Source organism: Colletotrichum paranaense (genome assembly GCF_030867605.1).
Source record: "Colletotrichum paranaense strain IMI 384185 chromosome Unknown Scaffold_10.1, whole genome shotgun sequence".
In the NCBI taxonomy this organism is placed as follows: domain Eukaryota; kingdom Fungi; phylum Ascomycota; class Sordariomycetes; order Glomerellales; family Glomerellaceae; genus Colletotrichum; species Colletotrichum paranaense.
This window is the reverse complement of record NW_026848968.1, coordinates 475,997-488,149: the sequence shown is the minus strand read 5'-3', so window position 1 is coordinate 488,149 and position 12,153 is coordinate 475,997. Positions and strand designations below refer to the sequence as shown.

At 53.6% G+C, this 12,153-nt stretch overlaps 4 protein-coding genes across 4 annotated transcripts; 2 read left to right on the top strand and 2 right to left on the bottom strand.

The window, feature by feature from the left end:
• Window positions 1-912: 912 nt before the first annotated feature.
• CPAR01_11842 (uncharacterized protein) lies at window positions 913-2,826 on the bottom strand (the record flags this gene model as incomplete). The annotated part of the gene is made up of 2 exons (XM_060496100.1): window positions 913-2,557; window positions 2,606-2,826. The coding sequence occupies 2 exons, from the start codon at window positions 2,824-2,826 to the stop codon at window positions 913-915; spliced, it is 1,866 nt and encodes a 621-aa protein (XP_060344885.1).
• A 3,641-nt stretch (window positions 2,827-6,467) lies between these two features.
• CPAR01_11841 (uncharacterized protein) lies at window positions 6,468-6,923 on the top strand (the record flags this gene model as incomplete). The annotated part of the gene is made up of 2 exons (XM_060496099.1): window positions 6,468-6,599; window positions 6,657-6,923. 2 exons carry the CDS (start codon window positions 6,468-6,470, stop codon window positions 6,921-6,923), a joined length of 399 nt encoding a protein of 132 aa, XP_060344884.1.
• Window positions 6,924-7,554: 631 nt separating this feature from the next.
• CPAR01_11840 (uncharacterized protein) lies at window positions 7,555-8,506 on the bottom strand (the record flags this gene model as incomplete). Its single annotated transcript, XM_060496098.1, has 2 exons — window positions 7,555-8,105; window positions 8,467-8,506. 2 exons carry the CDS (start codon window positions 8,504-8,506, stop codon window positions 7,555-7,557), a joined length of 591 nt encoding a protein of 196 aa, XP_060344883.1.
• Window positions 8,507-10,655: 2,149 nt separating this feature from the next.
• Window positions 10,656-10,964, top strand: CPAR01_11839 (uncharacterized protein; the record flags this gene model as incomplete). Its single annotated transcript, XM_060496097.1, has 1 exon — window positions 10,656-10,964. One exon carries the CDS (start codon window positions 10,656-10,658, stop codon window positions 10,962-10,964), a length of 309 nt encoding a protein of 102 aa, XP_060344882.1.
• Between the last annotated feature and the right edge of the window lie 1,189 nt (window positions 10,965-12,153).

Here is a 12,153-nt window from a genome sequence, read left to right as displayed (position 1 = left end):
TCTCTTGTGTGGAGATTAGGCATCGTGTATTTTCCTTCATATTATTACCTGGGTGTAAACGCGTCTTGCTCCTCTATTTGGTATCTTCCGACTTCGTTTCTCTTCGCCACAACACGTCGAGTTCTCAACAGCATCCTGGTTCTTGCCACGCCTCTTCTGCTTGTGATCAAGGCCTGCCCAAATAAACCACCTCGCCTCCTTCCCGTCCCCTTCCCGTCTCCTTCCTCATCTCCCTCCTCAGCTTGAGGTGCCTCCTTCTCGTGCCGGTGTAAGTAGAGAGTGGCCGACTCTTTCCCCGTTGATCTGTTGAACTTCCTTCCCGCCGGATCCCTTCCATCGAACCTCATGGTCCAAGCACCAAGTACTCAAAGTAACGTACCTTATTATGCAAGCTGGTCGGTTCTTTCTCTCTTCCATTTCATGTATTGCCTCTCCTCATTGACCTCTGTCGCTTCCCATCTTCATCGAGGACGGTGACAGAACCCCATTCTGGTAGCGACAATGACGGGCTAATGTTCTCCAGAAGGTATTGATGCGTTACGTCTCTCTTTACCCGGAATTCCGTAATTTCGACCTACGAAGGCTTGCTTCATTGTCCGGAGAAACCTCGCCTGGCCAGTTGATCCCGCTCATCTGCCATATACTTCAGGTTCAGCTTTGTTCGAGATCCAGAGCCGCTCTGAGGAGAGACTTGACGGCGCCAATCCGTATCACCAGCTACCGCAGAGCCACGGTCCAATAAACTTGAGCAAATCGCCAGTCATTCGGCGGCGGCATTCTGGTAGCCTAAGCTCGCAAAAGGCCACAGCGATGACCAGCTTCCTTGAGCGGCGTATCACCTGTCATTGATCCTAGCAGATGTCTGCTTGGCCAATGACCATCGTATTTGGTTCGTGCAATAAAACAAGGTCGTCAAGTCTGCCGAATGCCGTTGTTATGTCTGTACAGATATTCGACCTCGGGATCGATCAGATGATCCACTGCATGTGGTGAGTACTCTGTCGACAGGACTGCAGGAGATCCTGACTGGGACGTGTTTGTCCATTCCAGTGCGCTCGCAGGAATACCGACAAACGATGAAGGGGATGTCTTGTCGACCCAACCGAAAGTAGGTAGCTCGAGCCAGCTTGGTGTTGCCCCTTCGCCGTCGTCACACTTCCACAGCCATTCTGGCAGGTCCTCAAGGTCGTTCGTGCCATCGCTGTCGTCGTCGTACTCGTCAGTGAAGCCTTTCGATATCGATGCCGACTTCTCTGCGAAAGCTGCTAGGCGATCCATACGGTATCGGTGTACTCGATCTGCCTTGGCTGTGTTGTCTGTCTCTCGGAGCAGCTTCTCCAAGTTGGCTAACGCTGTCATGGAAATCCTTTCGTCTGCATCCGACGTTAGGGCGATGCGAGCTGCCGACTTGAATGACGTGATCGCCGCCGAGGTGCTGCCCATCCGATAGTACTTCACCCCGAGCTCGAGATTAACGGCGGCTTCCTGCTCGTCTGTCATACTGTATGCATTCATATGAGCAGTCAGCACCTCGACGGCCTCGTCCAGTCGGCCCTGTTTTTCCTTGCAGGCTGCGAGTAGGCCAGCATGCGACAGAGCCATATCGCCAAGCCAAGAGTGATCTTGTCCCGAGGCCTCAGCTCGAGCCCGGTGGCGGCTGAGCATTGCCTCACAATCCTCCGGATCTTGTCGAGCAAAAATACAATCGAGATAGTCGCTGTACAGCAGGTGCGTCAAGTAGTTGGCCGAGCCCACCCGCTGCTCGATGTCTGGCAGCAGCAGAGCATACAACCGCATCGAGAGCTCATAGTAGTCGGAGAATTCGGTCGCGCCCAGTCTACGCCAGATATGGGCGAGGATATGATGAGGCCCAAGCACAATCGGAATAAGCCCGGCCAAATAATCGAGAACCAGTCGAAGGAGATCATGTTTGTGATGGCGCTCCAGATACCAAAGCAGGCAGACCGTACGAGCAACAAAGTCTGGACTTTCGGCAGCTACAATTTCTTTCAGGGACTCGAAGGCCGGACCAAGGACACTGTTGATGTTGATCTGGTCTCCTCGTATCATGCATCGATTAACCAAAGCAAAGCTGGCTATGACTCTCTCGAATAAGTCATTACTGCGGTCTCCGGGGTTGAAACGGGTATTGGAGCAGTCGACATCGAAATCGCACCACCAGGCTCCAGACGAAAAGGAGCCATCGATGTAATCTCGGAACAAGCAGAGAACCTGCTCGGTACTCTGCATCTCCATCGTTGGTGCCAAGGCTATCGCTGGGCTCGGAGGCGGCGAAGGTGTTCTGCAAGTCACCTCGAGTGCCGTTTGCACGCTGGGCGTCTGTCCCGCCCTGAATTTGGCCATCAACGAAGGGTTGCGTTTCAAATACCGGTTGATGTTGTCCAAATCTACTGGCTGCCCGCGGATTCTGAACTCAGTCGGTCTTTTCAGGAGGTCTCTGTCCCTCTTGAGAAGCATGATTGCCAGAACCTCATCACCTTTGAGTTTCTTGTCGAGACCCCATTTCCATATTCTCGACTTGTACATTTTGACGCTGCTATTCTTCAGTAACTGATACGCTCAACATACAGAAAGGCGGGCTTACGTGGCGGCAAAATGGTAGTCGCGGTGCATAATCTCCATGACCTCCTTCAACGACTTCTTCTCTTCTTGATACAGGCGGGTAATGATCGGTCGCTTCGTCTCCCAGATCTCGGCGGGCACGCGCTTACGCGGCTTTGCTGACTGCCCAGAGCTTGTCATTTCAGCTTCGGAGTCAGTCGATGTTTTCCGCTTCGGCGGCACGGCTAGACTGGAATCTTTCATGGCGTTGGCTTTGTTGGGATCTCGACTTGACAAACACAACGAATGTTTGATGTCAATGGCGGACCATGCACGATGGTTTTATATCGGCGAACCTTCACTCTCACCGTAATGAGACAATTCATCAGAAGAACGCGGGGAATCAGATGGATATGTTATTTGAAAGCAGGAAAAAAGGGGACTCAAACGGTAAGCAGTCGAACCGCTAAGCCCGGTAGGGCCCTGTCTTCCCGCCCCCATACCAGCACGACCGGCCTACTGGTGGCATTGGATTCAATGTCACCCCTCCCAGCGGCTGCACACCCCTGCAGCGAGAGGCCTTGCATCTGATGTCAATTATTATCGACCTTCCCCGAGCGGAATTGGACGGCCACAGATACCCGCTGAACCGCTGCCGACTCCCAGTCTCTCGCCAGGAAGGCAATTCAGTGGCCAAGATGGTGACCATCGCCTTACAAGGGTGGTGTAAGTGGGTAAGGCGCAGGGGGCTTAGGCAAGGTGCAGCAGGAGATCAGCAGTCAGTATTATCCGCAACGGTCAGATGCTAGCATGAGGCGGGCCAGCAACCCAATGTCAGACAGAAGTATTCCGACGACAACGGGCGATGAGTCGACGGCTATCGAGCTGGCGGTCGTGCCACTGCCACCATTAGGTGGAGTCGCTCTCTGACAGCTTGCAGCAGCCACATCTTGACGGTTCAGAGTAACTTTGGACAGGACTGAGATCATCACTGCCAACCAAGTTACAAACTGACCTCCCTCCAGTCCTCCATCTCTATGCGCACCACCCAACGTATCCGGTTGCCTGAAAGTGGCCCGAAACAAGATGAGGGGGTTCCGAATTCGACTGCCTGTCCAGGGTGGGGATCCGCCCTGGTAATCAACCACAATGGCCGTTTCGACGCTGTCGCTCCTCCTCGACATGGAAAATTCCGCTGCCCCTCGACTGCAAATTCCCATCCAGAGTCGAAACAAGATGAAATGAAGAAGAGAGAAACTCCGAATAGAGTGAGGGATATGGCCCGCTTTGTCCGAGCTTGTGGGGAACGGGTCGGGTATCATCAGCACATGGCCGTTGCTTCCAGGCCAGGGCCCAGGGCTAGAGCCAGGAACCGAACACTCCAACGACGTGGACGCCAGAACGAAGAGGTCGCTCGAGGTCGCAGTATGTCGCGTTGAGACGAAAGGCTAGACTTCTTCGGGAACATGAAATTTGGGAGTCTACTGGTCCAGGGTGCGGCGTGGAAATTCGCTTAGTAGGCCAGTTGATTGGCGACGTTACGGATTGCCCATTGGAGAGAGATGCGAGCAAAAGCTATAGTATTTGTCGCGCGGCGGCCGCAGAGACCCCATGAAGGTCCCATCGAAAACGGGTCTCCTTTATTGCTCCATCCAGAGACCGAGAGACCTCTACGGATACACTACGGAGTACGGCCTCTCCCTCAAGCCAGTCAGTCGGGTCAACACGCCGATTATCCCGGGCCTGTCTGCGGTCTTGTGGCCGGAGAGCGTGGGGCCCATTCACTGGCGGCCCCGTAGGCCACGGGATTTGTCTCCCCTCTCCTGTGCAAAGAGCAGGGGGCGGAGGAGACATCAAAGCAAGGTACACATCAAGATCATGGATTCATGGATGGCAACCCCAATCCGTCCAATTAACGGCCCGAACATCACAAAACGCCTGTCCCATCGAACATCAGTTACCCGAGCCAACTACTCAGTGAATCCAAGCATTTCACTAGCAAGCCAATTTCTCAAGCCAATCGCGTCCCGAGGGGAGTGGCGGGAGAGAAGTATGGCTGCCGTTGCCTCCTTCGAGATTTCCTCCCAGGCTGGTTAGACTTATACGGAGCCAACATCGCACCCCGGCAACTTACTGTGGATCCCGCTATTCAACACGTCGCATAGACCACCAAGAAGGGGTGACAAGAATCCATCGCCCTGGTTCGTGGGCAGAAGGGTGTCTACTACGTAACAAGCAATGAAGAGATCATGCCATCCGAGATGATGCCCAGCACCGACGCGGGAAGCAGAATCGACGACATCGGACGGCCCGCAACCACATTTCCACGGCCGGGAGGCCCAACTGCTGCCTGCACACGTCTCCCCCCATTGCTCGAATGGAGGTCAATCCACCAAATGGCGGGTTTGACGGAATGTACTTTCAGGCTACAGAATCCTATCGAGCGCGTGCAACTCCTTGAGCAAACACCATTTGGGGCTGCCTGGAGTCTCACATCTCCGTAACACACGCTCCGAGATGAGCCTAACCTTGACCCGCGGCTAACAAGCCAATCCTCTGTTATTTGGCCTGGTGGGGTACGGGCGGCCGCTCCTGGTGGCGCTCGGTATCTGATCGACGAGTATCCAGATCTAACGCTCCTTGATTGCAGTGACATGCAATTCCGGCCCCGATTCAAAGTCAATTCACAGTCACAGGTCAAGTCGCTAAAGGCCTCAGTCGTATCCGAAGACATGGCTCGACTGCCAATCATACGAGCAATGTACAATCAAACAGAATCTGAAAAGAAAACATCGAGGCTGCAGTGATGGCAAATCTTGTCATCATTCGGTGAGAGGTAAAGCCTCGAGGTGACGAGTATGGCGCATGACTAACTCCGTCCTCAAATGGCTGCCACACTGCTTGCGAATAGATCGAATTGCATTCGGCACCGATCATTTTCACGAAAGATCTGAACTAATGCCGTAGGTCCACGGAGAACCCAAGCCGATCCTTCGTAGATGATCTGGATTCGTGAGGACTTTGGGATCAAGTCAAATTTCAGCCCTATGCTGATGCAAGCCGACCAGAGCATGTGGATACGACGTCTCAAAGTTCTTTTGACTCGGCCTAGGTTCAATGCCCGGATCGAAGTGTGATGCTGAATACACTCAATTGCACGCTGCAGAGCTATCGATCTTGGACCTATCGAGTCCTCGGGCATATGGCCTACACGATGTCGCATTGAGGCCATTCAGAACCTCAAGGCTCAACTTTCGCAGTTCATTCGCAATTGAGCGAATCACAGTTGTCAGCAAGCATATCCCGGCAGCTATGCTTACTGGTGACTCCCTCCGGTTACCGCAAGGCACATGATCTGGCACGATGGGACTTTGGTTCAGTTGCAACAACTCCAATGTTGACGGCTTGCTGAACAACGGGCACATCCAGAAGCTTTCATCGTCCATCTTCTTCGCAACTTCGCCACACGTATCCGGCCCAGAATGGTTTTATTTTCCAAATGAAAGAGTCAGTAACTGCAAAAGTCCTTCCTGGGAAGTGGCATAGGTCTGGTTGAGAAACGGGTCCCGTCAGGCAGTCTTCCTGCTGTGCCCGGCACGTCCCCGTTGCCTGCCTTGAGTTGACCGGGGGGTGTGGGCTGAACCCAAGAACAACGACACCAACTGACGGCTCTGCCTAGCTTAGGGCCAAGTTTTCTCAAGTCATTAGAGATGCTATGAAAGCTCCAGTGTATCGTTTTCTTGTACACCTCTTTGAAGCTTTGCCGCGCAGGGCTGGTTCTTCAACTTTCCAAAGTCCCTCCGCCTTTTACCTAGCTTTGTCTTTCACGACCGGCGGTGGGAAGAACTTCTCCCTCTACCTATCCATCCTCAAAGATATAAACCTCGTGCAAGACCGCCTTCAGAATGAGCCAGCAAGACCAGCAAGCCTCTCGAAGCGCATTGAGTTACTCCTCAACTCACCAAGCATCGCCCACTCAAGCATCGTATACAGACCAAGACACAAGCGAGCTTCTACGCAAGCTCCAAGAAACTACAGTAGGTCTAAGCTCAAGTTTGACTGGAGGTGTTGACTAACACAGAGGGGCTGATTAGATTGCGGCTTTGAGGACATCGAACAACACGATGGACTCCCACGGCGGCGGCGGCTCGAAGGGCACCTCACCCGATGACAAAGGCAAAGGCTACGACCAGTATGCGATCTTCGACGGCTTACTTCCTCGGATAGAGACCAGAGGACAGAGCAAAAACTCGTCGAAAAAGAGTAGCGGCAAGAAGAAGGAAAGCAAGGGCTCTAGTCAACAGTACGTTTCCACGGCGGACAACCAACCGGCGGGTGCTGATGGACCGAGTCATAGTTGAAGAAGTCACGGCTTGACCATAAACCATCAATTGCTGTTGATCACGAGGGCGCTCGATTTCACCACAGCGTATCTCTTTCGCAATCCGATGTCGATGCCAGCTCTGAGATTCGGAGGGCCCTTCGGGCTGTATGTGGGGCTAGTGAGATTTCCATTAATGACGGCGTAACATGACGTCGGAAGACGTTTGGGTTTAGGCATGGGGTTTCTATTTGGACAACGCATTTATTGAATTTGATTTATTTCAGGCTTTCTGTCAACATGTCCCATATCGATTTAATACCTCATTGCTATCTACGAACCTGCACTGCACGTCATTCATGTTATTCACAAAGACAGACAAGTAGTCGTGTTGTCTCTCACCCTCTTCGCAACGAGTGGACTGTGTCATAGCTTCCCCGTTGAGAGCGGCAGGCAGCGGCCGCCCAAGAACATGGGTGGGATGGAGGGGCATGCACCGCGGCATTCGAGCGGTCACGGCGCTAAAGGCCAGGTCCCGTGTGCCTTCAGGATGCCAGTGCTCTCGGTGAATGCCAAAGTAGCTCGGTGAGTCGAGCATCGGGGTACTTTTGAGGTGTCATCTTCAACCTTGACTCCGAACTATGTCGGCTCTAATGATCACAGTCACTGTGTCACAGCAAGTTGAGCGAGCTGAAGCCTAACGTGCCTGTCAACCAGCCCCTCTTTTTGCCTCCGAATACGGGTATCCTTGCTACGCCGTCCTTGGCTTCTAACAACTTCATGTCTAGAACCTGAAAACAGACGCAGCTTGCAAACACAGCTTTACAACAAGTCAACAGTATGAACCCCTCGCCTAGCACCGACCTTAAAGCAACAGGGTCAGTTAACGGTTCGCAGAGTTTTCCTCCCTTTAGGCGCAATGAAGCCCCCCGTCGAAAGATGCGAAGCGAACATGGGGTTCCACAACGCCTATGGGCCATGACCCTGAACCACACGAGTTGAGTGTGATCGCTTGACCTCGAATGACCATCCGCGAACGGAATAGCGCAGAGTCGGCCGCCGGGTGGATCTTGAGGAGAATCGGATAAGCGACGCCAGATCAACCACTTGTCGCAACTTTGATTTTCTTCAAACTTCCTTGCTAAGAGAAGCGAGCCGAGATGACAAGCAGATACTTTCCAGGGAGACTCCCGACCGCAAGTTTGGAAAGTTGTCGGGGCCACTAGTATCAGGCCAAGCTACTGAGCCAGGGAGCGTCATTCGGCGGGCGGCCGCCCGGTAGCCCGGGGGTGTTCCGGAGTTGTCCGGGCGGGCAGAGACATCGTCCGGACACAAATCACAAGCAGCACCTGGTTTTTTGCAAAGAGTACTTGCCTTTGAGGGAGAGAGGAATCCACAACCTGCTCATCCCGAAGCTGCTTCTCTGGTTGGCCAATCACTTTGATTTCGTATCCATCTAACCCGACAACGTGCTTACTATTACTCAACCGGCAGCGGCAGATACGGATACGTAATCACGGGAGGCGGCTAAGCGGCGGTGCTGGAGATGCGGTAACGCGGCGAAGCCACACCAAGTGACTTACACTTGCGTCTTCTCTCTCTGCCATGGCCCATGGGGCACATGCGCGGGCGGGCGCGGCGTCCGCCTCCCACGAGCATCACTCTGGGTCCCTGAATTGGTCACCAGGCTTAGCGTCATCTCCAACAAACCACAGATCATTGAACACCTCTTCCCCCCCTCTTCCCCCCGGCACTCAAGAACCCTAGTCTACCGTCATCGTGGGAGCCCGGCGGGCGGGCGGGCGCGTAGGGCAGGGGCGCGCCACGAACCGTGGGCTTATGGAGACTAGGACTACGGGACACAAGCATTCGACAGTAACTTTTATGGTAAGGGACCCGAGAGAGAGGGAAAGAGACTAGGACGTTACGAAGTATTGGGTGTGCCTCGTGCCTCATGCCAACGCTGTAGAGTTTGACAAATACTCAGCCCTGGTTGACGTGTGTACCTGCCTAGACTGAGGCCAGCCCTGTTGCTCTGCAGTGGGTGTGCGCGTGTGTGTGTGCTATTCGTTATCCCGCACCACTTCAATTCCTTGCGTGGTCCGGTATCCCGGGAACCTATCCTAGGACGACGGAAAGGTAAAGGGGAGTGGGATATACCACTGCGTAGGATTCTTTGCGTCAAGATTGTTATCTAACCTCCCCCTATTCCTAATCGAGACCTTGAAGCACGTGGGACTTTGGTTTTCCTACCTCTTGGTAACGTTTCTCTAGATTTCCCAGCAGCGCGAGGATTCGGTTCCTTCCAAAAGGAAGCGTCTTGAACTGCATTCGGGCTGGCGAATGAGGATGATGAAAAGTGCCGTGGGACCAACGCAGTTTTCGTATGGCTCTAACCCTTTCTTGCTTGCGCGGCTGTTCGCCAATGCAGTCGGTCAGATCGAGGGGACAATTGTAGGATTCGATATGGTCCTATCGTACAGTACTAACTAACTAAGCTGGACTGAGGGCGGGTTTCTCGGGACCGAACGGACTTGACGACAAGATGACCCGACTCTGTCATTACAGCAAGGCAACGCGAAGGTACGGCATAGAAGAAGATTGACGTACTTCGTGGTGTTTAACCCCTACCTCTATCCTATGCAAGTCAGGTCGCAATTGTTCGTCTTTGGTCAGATCGATGGACCATCCAACACACCCCAGGATACCGGCTGCTATCAATCAATAGCGGGCCTGTATGTAAGAATACATGTGAAGAATGTACCCAAGCATGCACGCCCTTGACGAGAAAGCGATCCGAATATAGTGTACACGAGGCCAGGAATCCCCCTTGTCTCATCGTATCGACTTTACCGCTCTCGTTGAGGAGAATCTCCCAGGGCTGCAGCGGGACCCTCCCACGTATCCCCCCTTCCCCTCCCCTATATGATCTACCTATTCAACCACGCACTCATCGAGTCCGAAGGGAGTCCGAATGCCCCGCTCCAGGCGGGGCCGCCAGCGGGAAGAAGGGTGACGTTCGTTCGTCAGTCCATGCGGCCGGGTTCACGGCGACGTCTCCTCGGGAGATGGGGTACGGGTAGCAGTGTTACATGGGGCGCGACATTGCCCGGGTCCTTCTAATCGTGGACTACTGGGATCTCGTCTAGACGACGGATGCAGAAAGCGTTGCCAGAGCCCACACTTACTCTCTGTCTCTCTCTTGCGTCCTATCAACCAGGCTGCCAGATTAACTCGGCTCGGGAGGAAGGGTGAGGGGGGTTCATCCTCATTACCCACGGACACGGACACGGGGAGAGGAAGAGATACCCTACCTTGGCTATGGGTCCTTTTCTTCAGATTGTTTACTGAATTAGTACTGAGGTCTGGGAATATGTGGGACTGAGCCACCGAACTAAGGTTGATGGGAAGGACTTTGAGTCCTCTAGCTCGGGGCCATGAGGCTATTCAGACGTCAACGAGGGGTAATGTATCGTCCCAGGGCCATCATTCTGATCAGCAAAGGTCAAGAACAACTTTGCTTATGCACCTGCCTAACCTGCGGCGGGTATGTTTGGAGGCTTAGGCTTCTGCTGGTTCCTTTTTTGTGTTCTTTTCTGTAGCTTGTGCAGCTTTTTCTGCGGGAATGACGCCGTTTCCCTCCACGTCTCCCCCTTCCCCCCCCCCCCTGCGCGTGCAACGAGGAAAAAGGGACTTTGGTATTTTTTCTCTCCGGCTTGAGCTTGTTTCTTCTCTCCATGGCCCCACGCGTCGCATATTTGCCCCTTTTCAGATGCTGCGTTTAGGCTCCCCCACCAGTGCACAGCATCTTTGGGTGGTTGCGGTGGTGGTGGTGGTGGTGTTTCGTAGGGCTAGGTACATGTACGGAAGGAGGTTGGTTGGTGATCAGGCAACAAGACCTGCCTTTTTCGAGAAACAGCCAAGCGCCTTTGTGTCTGACTGCAGGATGTGGGATTTAGACAAGCACGTCCGCGGCAAAGCAATGATTGACAGCCAAGACTCGACGTTAAACGGCCGCCTAGGTATCGTCTCCTTGCTCTACCGAGGGGCTGGGCCCACGGATGTTCCCATTGTTGCGTAATCTACGAATGCGGGGTATCGCGGACTTTGCGGCGGACTAATACCGTGGAGTTAGGAGGAGAGTTCACCGATGAACCTAGATATTCCAGGTTTAGTACGCTCGCGGAAACTTTGCGGAGAGTCGTGTTTCGGTCTGTGTTTGTTATTTCTGTCCAGCCTCAATACCAACGGCATATCTCGTGCTTGTGTATTGTCCCGGTGTCCGTCGGGATAGAGCCAACGGTGAGGGAGTGTTCACCGAGTGGAGGTGGATGTTGTCAATCCCGGGAGGTCGGTGGTATAGAGATTCCCGCCTAGAGATGGACGTAGTCCATTTGTCGACTTGGCTCGATCATGGTTCCTCCGCACCGTTTCCTTCAGGCTTGACTTCATACCTCAGAATCCAAGTGGCTTGAGGGATCCAGGCAACATCAAATCGTCCGGCTGTGAGGCCCGCGATGCGGCCCAACCCCTCTTTTGCTATCTTCCCCAATCCGCGGAGGAGGCTCCGTGGAGGGGACCTTTGCTTCCGTGGCGTTTGAGCTTGTTCTTCTCGTGCAGTACGGGTGTGTCTTAACGCCATCATCGTCTATGTCTCACCATCCCACCCCTCTCGCTTGACTTTTCCCGCTCACGCGCGTGTGCGGGTATCACGCGGTTGGCGTTTAATACGTTTGAGTGGCGGCTGGTATGTCCCTTGACGATGAGGATCGACTATGGATAGCAGGCAGCCTTTTAGACTCGGCTGGCGTGTCTGTGGGTGCGTTGCCAACGTTTTTGAGTAAAGAATTTTGGAACTTTGGTATTCTGTGGCCCCTGAGACTTCTCTCAGAGTACCGTTCTCGCCGCCTCGTCTCTATTGACGAGGGTTCGTTCCTAGCTTCTTGGCTGGGAGCCGCTTATGTGGAGAAAGGCGTGTAGGTAAAGCATAGTTCTAGAATAGAATCGGGGTAGCGGCTGAATCTCTCCCCTGAAGCCTTGACGGTCTGGTATCACGGCATGCCAGACTATCGCGGCAGCGATATAATTTGCCCTGCGCCAAACCCCTTGGCGTTAACCGTGGGTCTCAATATTGCTCCTGGGATATTAACCTGTTGCCTTGAAACGACCTACAAGTCTTCGGTGGCTTACTTCTGGCAGCTGTGGACCATCATGTCTTGTCTCGGCGTTAGTTGAGGTCCGCTTCATTTCGCTGGGTAGAGATTGCTGCC